At 41.5% G+C, this 10,000-nt stretch overlaps 1 protein-coding gene across 1 annotated transcript in view; it reads left to right on the forward strand.

Annotated features, from left to right (window-relative positions):
* LOC119597554 (rap guanine nucleotide exchange factor 4-like) overlaps nt 1–10,000 on the forward strand; it is a 38,180-nt gene that overhangs the window by 15,531 nt on the left and 12,649 nt on the right. Inside the window, exons 5-9 of the mRNA XM_037947131.1 lie at nt 360–587; nt 1,047–1,191; nt 3,161–3,455; nt 6,411–6,556; nt 8,931–9,032. Coding sequence (XP_037803059.1) covers nt 360–587; nt 1,047–1,191; nt 3,161–3,455; nt 6,411–6,556; nt 8,931–9,032 — 916 coding nt within the window. The remainder of the gene's footprint in view (nt 1–359; nt 588–1,046; nt 1,192–3,160; nt 3,456–6,410; nt 6,557–8,930; nt 9,033–10,000) is intronic.

Below are 10,000 nucleotides of genomic sequence, written 5' to 3' on the forward strand. Positions count from 1 at the left end.
CATTCAATAATCTTTGTAATCTACTGAAGTCTTTTTTTTTATATTATTATGATTTTTAAGCATGTGTATAGGTGAGCACTTTTAACATTCTATAATTACCAGCAGTAACCCATTTATATCATGCGCTTATATTTTTGTATGTTCAGTCTCGAATCTCAAAAACCCCCCCCCACCTTACCCCCTGTGTTAAATCTCAAATCTCACCCCCCCCCCACCTCCTTCCCCTTCTATGTTAAATCTCAAATCTCAAAATCCCCCCCCCTCCTTCCCCCTGTGTTAAATCTCAAATCTCACCCCCCCCCACCTTCCCCCTGTGTTAAATCTCAAATCTCACCCCCCCCCCCCTTCCCCTCCCCCAGGTACACAGTGATGTCGGGTACGCCCCAGAAGATGCTCGAACACCTCCTGGAGACGCGGCTGGACGGGCGTCGCGGGAGCGTGGGCGGCGGCGGCGGCGGCGCTGACCTCTCTGACCTCCCTCTGAGGCGCTGTGACCTGGCCTCCATGGACCTCTTCCTCGACGACTTCCTCTTGACCCACATCGTGTTCATGCCCTACGCCCAGCTGACCCAGGAGCTGCTCAGACAATATCCTTTTGGGAAAGAAATAGAATTAATGTTGCTGTTTTTTTTTTTTTTTATCTCTTCATATTTTTTTTCATATTTTCTTTGAGTGAGTGTATGTGTGTATGTGTGTGTGTGTGCGTCTTCTTGTCTTTCATTTTTTATCTCCATTTTTTTTTTTTTTGGCTTCATATGTTCTCTTTTTTATATCTTATTTAATTTTTAGTGTTTTATTTAATTTTCTTCACTCGTCATTCTAACAGTTAATGCTATTAGAAAGAGAGTTAATCAGTACTATTAACACACACACACACACACAAACACACACACACACACACACACACACACACACACACACACACACACACACACACACACACACACACGCACACACGCACGCACGCACGCACAAACAACCAGACGGAAGCACCCCGCAAGCATCCCACCCCCCAGCAAGCCCTTCCTTAACCCCCCCCCCCCCACCTACCGGATCGACAGCCAGAGCAACAGCCAGGACGACCTGTTCATCGTGGCCTGCAAGCGACGAGTCATCCACTTCGTCCACCGCTGGGTCGTCACCGTCAGGACGCCCGTCTTCACCAACCCCGCGGCGGCGCAATTCCTGCAGGTAAGGGGGGGATGGAGGGGGAGGGGGAGGGGGTTGGGCTGTGGGGTTAAGACGTTAGGGTTGGAGGGGGTTGGGGGAAGGGGGGGGTGGAGGGGTTAAGACGTTAGGGTTGGAGGGGGTTGGGGGAAGGGGGAAGGGGTTGGGGTATGGGGGTGAGGGGTTAGAAGGGGTTGAAGGTAAGGTGTTCCAAGGGGTAGAGGATCAAGGGGTACGGGTATGGGGTTAAGGGGGGTTGGGGGTTGATTTTTTAAAAGAAATAAAAGGGTGAAGGTGGCTTATGGGTTTTCGTGCAAGGTGCGTGCGGGACATAAAATAATAATAATAATAATGATAAAATAATAGTAATAAAAATAAATAATAAAAAAACTAAAGATGTCTATCAGGATATTAGATCCATGATATGAAAATAGTATCTATATAAAGAAAAAATAAATACATATTTATAATAGCCATAATCTCGTGATACCGAACAAACGAAGGAATTATCGAATGTAAACAATAAGTTAATCTAATTTTATCAGGCTAGGAAATCCGAAAATTAACATACGATCAAGTCCGAAATCCGTAATTAAAATCCTCGATATAAGATAGAAACAAGACAGAAGAAAAATAAAGAATAAATCTTGAGAAAGTCTAATAACTACGAGAAACTATAGGTAATTAATCTGTTTTTTTTTAATCTAATGAACAACAAGTGATTTGGTTCATAATCAGAAATTAATATCTATAAAATCAAATACCAAAAAAATAAACGGACAAAAAAAAAAAAAACACCATGGAAACATAGCAAAGAAAAAAAGAAAGAAAAAGAAAAAAAAAAAACGGAATTGATTCCCCTAACACGGCATCAAACCTTAATCAGACGCATCGAATTCCCAACACGCGAAATTAAAACCCATAAAAAAACAGAAAACAAAACAAAAGACGAAAAAAACAAAAAAAAAAAAATAGAAGCGCAAACAATTCATCAAAACCACAGGTAATTAAACTTTCCTTTTTTTCCAATCTAATTACTAGCATTCGATTAATTGAGACCACGAACTGTGTGTGGCTTCTCGCCGCTCAATGGCGGGGCTGCAGTCGCGGAATTTCGGGCATGAATACGGGAATTGATTAGAATCCGTGATTAGTATGGTTTGATTATGTCTGTCTGTCTGCTTGTTTGATTGATTTGTTCGTGTTCTTGTTTGTTTGAGTTTGATTATGTCTGTCTGTCTGCTTGTTTATTTTGTTCGTGTTCTTGTTTGTTTGAGTTTGATTATGTCTGTCTGTCTGCTTGTTTATTTGTATTCGTGTTGTTTGTTCTTGTTTTGTATTTTTGTTTATGTTCTTGTTTGAGTTTGTCTATCTGCTTGTTAGTTTGTTTTGTTCGTGTTCTTATTTGTTAGTGTGTTCTTGTTTGTTTGTTTGAGTTTGTATGTCTGTCCGTCTGCTTGTTTGTTTTGTTCGTGTTCATGTTATTTTGTGTATTTTTGTTTGTTTTGTTTGGTCTGTTTGTTTGCATTTGTATTATTGGAGAGTAGAGCTGCTCAAGTGTGCGATAGATTTTCCTTTTTTTATTACCATTCTTTTATTTTTATATTTTATTAATTTATTATTATTAATATTAATTATTATTATTATTATTGTCGTGTAATTTGAATCTAATTTTGTTTGTCTTTTTTTCTTCTTCGTCCCTTTCCTTGCCCTTCGTTTCCTCTCCTTTGTCCTCTCCTCTCCTCTCTCCTCCCCTTCCGTCTGAACTCACTCTCCTTGCCTCTCCCCCCATCCTCACCCCCTCCCGCACCCTCACCCCCTCCCGCACCCTCACCCTCTCTTCCAACCCTCCCTCCCCCCTCCTCCAACCCTCCCAACCCCCCCCTCCCCCAACCCTCCCTCCCCCCCTCCTCCAACTCTCCCTCCCCCCCTCCTCCAACCCTCCCTCCCCCCTCCTCCAACCCTCCCCCCCCTCCAACCCCCTCCCCCCCAGACCCTGCAAGAGGAGGTGGCGCGCGACATGGAGTCGTTCGGCTCTGCGCTCCGGGAGGAGGCCGGCCTCATGCTGAGCGTGGCCGACGCCCTCGAGCGGCACGAACGCGACGGGTCGGCTGCGGGCGTGAACAAGTGGAAGCTGCCGACGAGCGGGCGGCCGATCAGCCTGTTCGGGGTTTCGTCCCACGAGGACAGTGCCGATGCGCACCGCATGATGAGGGCGCAGGATGACAGTAAGGGCGGCAGCTTGGCACCGGATAGTTCTGTGTCGCACCTTTTGATGTCGTCCTCTGGTAACGTATTTTGGTCTCCCTCTCTCGAGCTCGCTCTTGACCTTGATTTATATGTTCATATATATAGTTCTATATATCTTTGCTCTGATTCTTATTCTCTTTTTTTATTGGTCTTTCTGCTTTTTTTTGGGGGGGGAGGGGTGGAGAGCGTTGTGTGGGATAAATATTTTGAATTGAATTTTTTTTTTCTTTTTTTAGTTCAGGGCTGAGCAGGTTTCCAATACACAGAAATTGCTTTTAAATATCTATGTATGAATACATTCTATATTTATAAACATATGTGTATATATATACATGGGGCCGCGGTGGCCGAATGGTTAGAGCGTCGGACTCAAGACTGTCACGACGGTAATCTGAGTTCGAGGGTTCGAGTCTCCGGCCGCCGCGTTGTTTCCCTTGGGCAAGGAACTTCACCTCGATTGCCTGCCTAGCCACTGGGTGGCCAAGCCAGCCCAAGTCAGTGCCGGGTAAACAGAGATGGTGACTCGACAAAAAAAAAGAAAAAGAAAAAGAAAGAAAAAAAAAAACACCAGGCGGAAGGCAATGGCAAACCACGCTCTAATTGCCACAGAAAATCATGGAAGCCCATGATCGTAAAGGCCGCGGTGGCCGAATGGTTAGGGCATGGGACTCAGACTGTCACGACGGCAATCTGAGTTCGAGGGTTCGAGTCACCGCCGGCGCGTTGTTCCCTTGGGCAAGGAACTTCACCTTCGATTGCCTACCTACCCCTGGGTGCCAAGCCAGCCCAAGTCAGTGCTGGTCCCAATCCCGGATAAATTAGAGAGAATGATTACTAAAAGGTACCACCGCACTCTTCCTAAAGGAACTGGGGACCCTACCACGTACTCACTCCAAGAGCATCACAACATGAAAACTACAATTAAGTATCATGCTGTGACCACGGCGGCTCAGAAGATATATATACATATACATACATATATATATTTAATTACAAGAAAAGGCAGTAATAACACAGCAGAACGACCAATAAAAAACCATTTTTTCAAACGCATCATAGATTAGTCACATTCTCTTTTTCAGAAATATCTCTCGGCTGAAATTAATGTCACTGTAAGAGCAACATTCTGCCCATTTCTCTCGCTATAGCATTGACTTCCCCCTCTTAGTTCTCTTTCGGTGATCCATTTCTGCCTTTTACTTCGATCGCTGAGATTGCGAGTCTGTTTAGTGTGCTTCTGAAGTGTCTCGTTCTGTGCAAAAGTTGCTAATCTGTTGCAGTCCGGAAATAAGACGAGGTTGATCTTGTGGAAAGAAATACTTGAAAGCTTTGTTTGAAATGGTGATAATGATGATTAGATTAATCATGATAGTAATAGTGATGATAATGATAGTGATAATAATTGTAATAATGATAATGATAATAATAATATTTTTTTGAAAATGAGGATAATAAAAATCTTTAAAGAATAATGATAATATGAAAAAAATAAGGATAATAATAATAATGAAGATGATGATATTATAAAAGTGATATTATTACTGCTACTACTAATGTTGTTATTAAAAATGTCATATTAATGACAATTATAGCAACAAAACAACAATTATATTAATGATGATAAAAATGATAAAGGTGATAACAATAATGATGTTAATGCTAATAATAATACTAATGTTGAGAATAATAATAATGCCATCAATAATATTGATAATAACATTAGTAATGATATTACTACTACTACTACTACTACTACTAAAATCATATTATTGATATCACTAATCGAGGTTTATCGAAAATAAAGAAGACAAAAAAAAAAAAAAAAAAACGAAAGGAATAACATTAGAAATATAGAGAATATTTGAAAATTAAATGCAATTCGGACTGTGTAGAACTGCTCTTTGCAATGCTATAGAAAACGTGCTTTGTATTTTTAGAGTTTGTTAGTATTAAATGGCTTCTATGTTGTCTGTAGTGTCACTGTTTAAATAATTTAAATGCTTATTGATCTAAAAGATTAAATTTGATTATCTTAGATTGCGGGAAGTGTTAGCTGTAGATCGTGTTTATTTATTTATTTAATTAATTTTTGCGGATGTCTTTGTGTCTTTTTTTTTCGTTTTTACTCTCACCTCCGATTTTTTTTTTTTTTTTTTTTTTTTTTTTTACCTTTCAATGTCGCCCATTTTTTCTTTCATTCTTTCGTTCTTTATAATTCCCCTTAGCATTTTCTTTTTACTTAATTTTTTTTCTTTGTTTTCTTTTTTTTCTTTTACCTTCCTGAAATGAAGTAAATAAACAAAACAATAACACATCTTTAGCCAGGATTGGAATCCATTCCCAAGAATCGAATCCGTTTCTGAATCGTGTTTCGGATGCGCAAATCATGGAAGGTTGAGAAGAAGGAAGAGTAACTCTCCATTATTTATCATTTTGCAAAATTCGATTCAGTTTAGTTGTCTCGCTGGCCAACAGATGGTGCTACGAACATCTCTCCCCTTAGCAAAAGTTCTCTTGCTAAAAATCAGGCAAATGGAAACAATGATTGATAAATATATTCAGGCAGTGAAATAACGTCTGTGAATATTAAAGTTGATTTTTATTATGGTCTATATGGTTTATTGTGTTAATGTTTCTTTTCTCTTTCCGTGAAATTTAATCACTAATCTCTCTTTATTTCTTTCTCCTCTCTCTCTCTCTCTCTCTCTCTCTCTCTCTCTCTCTCTCTCTCTCTCTCTCTCTCTCTCTCTCTCTCTCTCTCTCTCTCTCTCTCTCTCTCGTAATGCAATTATTTTTTCCATATGACGTATCTTAGGTATTTCGCCGTGCCATCTGTTGGTGATCCAAACAAATTAAGGACTTTGACATCACGAAAGTTTCAGTATAAAACGACCTGAGTTACTCTTCCTCGAGAAAACAACAACAACAACAACATTGATACCGCTAACATCTTCCATTGATATTAATTTCCACTTTCTTTCTCTTCTAAACAGTAATCTTCCGCGTCTACTGCGCCGATCACACTTACTGCACCCTAAGATTCCCCCTTCAGACGACCAGTGACGCTATCAAGCGATCGGCAGCGGATAAATTGGGTCTCAGGCTGGAACATCTTCTGCTAGTTGAACTCAAGTCAAATGGTGAGGATTTCTTGAGTCTCCCCTCTCCCTCTTCCTCACGAACGTTTTCTATGACTCCTTTTTGATAAGATAGTAAAAAAAAAAATGTGTATTTGATTTTTGGAAAGATTTTTTTTATGTATATTTTATATTCATTTAGATGACGTTTTTAAGACAGCATATATGGTCCCACAGACAAACGCATAAATATTTATTATCATCAAATTCTTTTGTTCTACAACTTGTTTCTGAAAATCTGAAACTCATTTTTACTTTTTAAAACTACACTTCAACTTACACGAGGAATCAAACGCACATGCAAAAAAAAAATAATAATAATAATAATAATAATAATAAAAATTGCATCATGCAAGGAAGAGGAAATGTTTATAAACATACTACATTGCATTTTCTTGCGTCCCACAATTATATATATATTTTTTTCAATTTGTTACTCCACCTAGAAATAAAATCCTTTTTGGTATTCATTTCTCACGGTAATAGATACTTATATATATATATATATATATATATATATATATATATATATATATATATATATATATATATATATATACATGTATATATGTATATAATTATATATATATATATCATATATATTTATATATATATTGTATATATATGTTTTATGTATATATATATCTATATATATATATATATATATATATATATATATATATATCGAGCTAAAATTTGGATTTGAAAGTGTTTTCTTCTTTTTTTCTTTTTTTCATTGTTTCTCTTGACTTCACATCCCTCCCCCTCCCCCCATTACCCCCTTCGCATTGCTCCTTCCCCGTCTTCCTTTCTCATCTCTCTCTCCCTATTCCCCTCTTCGAACTCTCTCTTCCCTCCTTCTCTTCCTTTATTATCCCCCCTTCTAATTCTCCCTTCTTCCCTTCTTCCTCTTTCTTATTTCCTCTTCCAACTCCCCCTTCGCCTCTCCTTTTAATCTTTCCCTCTGTCTTCCCTTCTCCCTGTCTCCCTTCTTATTCTCCTCCTCCTCTCCGTTTATCCTTCATCCCTCCCTTCTGACTTCCTCTCCCCTCCCCCCTTCCCCTTCCCCTTCTTCTCCCTCTCCTCCCTTCCCCCTCTCCCTCTTCTCCCTCTTCTCCTTCCCCCTCTCCCTCTTCTTCTCCTTAATCCTCTTCCATTCCCCTTCCCCCTCTTCCTCTCCCTCTTCTCCCTTCCTCTCCCTTCCTCTCCCTCTCCCTCCCACCTTCCACTCTTATTCCCCCCCCTCTCTCCCTACCCACTACACCCCTCCTTCTAACTCTCCCTCACCCGCTTCCTTTCCCTCGTCTCCCTCTCCCACACTTTCCTCACTCCCTCCACTTTCCTTCACCCCTCCCCCCACTTTCCTTCACCCCTCCCCCTCCCTATTTCCAACCCCCCTCTCCTCCCTATCCCCCTCCCTATATCCTACCCCCTCTCCTCCCCCAATTCTCTAACTCCCTCTCTTCTCCCTCCCTATTTCCCAATCCTCCTACCCCTCCCACCTATTTTTTGTCCCCCCTCCCTCCCTTCCCCTTCCTCTGACTTCCCTCTCCCCCTCCTTTCTCCCTCTTCCCTAACCCCTTCCCCTCTCCTTCCCCACGTATTCAACTCGCCTTCCTCTCTATTTGCAACCCCCCTCCCCTAACCCCCTTCCCCGCTCCTTCCTCCCCCTACCCCCTATTCCCTAACCTCCTCCTCCCCCTCGCCTCTATTTCCACCGCCCCCTTCCCCTCTATATCCAAAACCCCCACCCCTTCCCCCTCCCTCTCCCCTATTTCCAAACCCCTCCCCCTCCCCTGTTATCTCACCCTTCCCCCTCCCCTGTTATCTCACCCCTCCCCTGTTATCTCACCCTTCCCCTCCCCTGTTATCTCACCCTTCCCCCTCCCCTGTTATCTCACCCCTCCCCTGTTATCTCACCCTTCCCCTCCCCCTCCCCTGTTATCTCCCCCTCCCCCTCCCCTGTTATCTCCCCCTCCCCCTCCCCTGTTATCTCACCCCTCCCCCTCCCCTGTTATCTCCCCCCTCCCCTGTTATCTCACCCTTCCCCCTCCCCTGTCATCTCACCCTCCCCCCCCTGTCATCTCACCCTCCCCTCCCCTGCCCTCCGTTCCCCCTCCCCCTCCCCTGTCATCTCACCCTTCCCCCTCCCCTGTCATCTCACCCTTCCCCCTCCCCTGTCATCTCACCCTTCCCCCTCCCCTGTCATCTCACCCTTCCCCCTCCCTGTCATCTCACCCTTCCCCCTCCCCTGTAAGTGATCACCCTGCGGACAGTTTACCCCTCCCCTTTCTCTCCCCTTCCCCTCCCCTTCCCACGTGATCCCCTCGCATTCCCCCTCCCCTGTTATCTCACCCTCCCCTTACCCCCCCCCCCGGCGAAGTGATCACCCTGCGGGACAAGGAGGTGTGTCCCCCGACGGGCCTGAGCCTCAACGGGCGCCTCTTCGTCTGCCACAAGGACCACCTCGACGCCCTGGTGAGAGTTGTTGCAGAGGTTGTTGTTGTAGTTGCTGTTGTAGTTGTTGTTGCAGAGGTTGTTGTTGTAGTTGTTGTTGGGGGGGATTGTTAGGGTTGCTGTGGAGTTGTTTGTTGTTTTGGGCGTGTGAGGGAATTAAGGGAATTGGGAGTGTTGTTGCAAAGGTGATGAGAATAGGAATGAGAATGGGAAGTTGTTGTTGTTGTTGTTGTTGTTGTAGGGGTGATGATAATGATGAAGGTAATAATATTAGAAACTGAAGGTGTTGTTTTTGTTTTAGTTGTAGTTAGAGAGAAGGTAATGTTTTATTACGAGAATAGTAAACCTTACTATTGTTGTTTTTGTTTTTGTTGTTGTTACGATGATAAGATAATAATGGTTATGAGAATATTTATATTTGTTGTTATTGTTGTTTTTTGTTGTTATCATTAGCGTTATAGTGATGACTGTGTTGATAATAATGTGGATAGTAAATGTTACTGTAGTGTCGTAACGCTGTTGTTAAGATCGAAGATAGAAAAGACAATTAAAATATTCTTCTGCTTATTTCGTTGTTTGGATGAGGATGAAAAACAGCGATAATGGACAGTGGTAAGAAGGACTACCATTGTTGTCTTTAAAATGGTTTTAATGGTAATGTTGATGATGGTAGCGCAACTAGTGTTTATTTTTTTACGTTGTTGATGTGATGGGGATGATAAGGATAAGGATAACGAAACATTGTATTTGCTGATGTTTGGATAATTGTACTAATAATGATAAGGAAAGAAATTGCTGTTATTATAAGTCATAATGGTTATAAAGAATGCTAGTGCAAATATTTAGTGTCATTTTTAGTAATGATTATAAATGTTATTAATGTTAATAATGGTTTATAAGAATATATATATATATATATATATATATATATATATATATATATATATATATATATATATATATACACACACACACACACACACACACAC

This window comes from Penaeus monodon, chromosome 39 (genome assembly GCF_015228065.2).
Source record: "Penaeus monodon isolate SGIC_2016 chromosome 39, NSTDA_Pmon_1, whole genome shotgun sequence".
NCBI lineage: Eukaryota > Metazoa > Arthropoda > Malacostraca > Decapoda > Penaeidae > Penaeus > Penaeus monodon.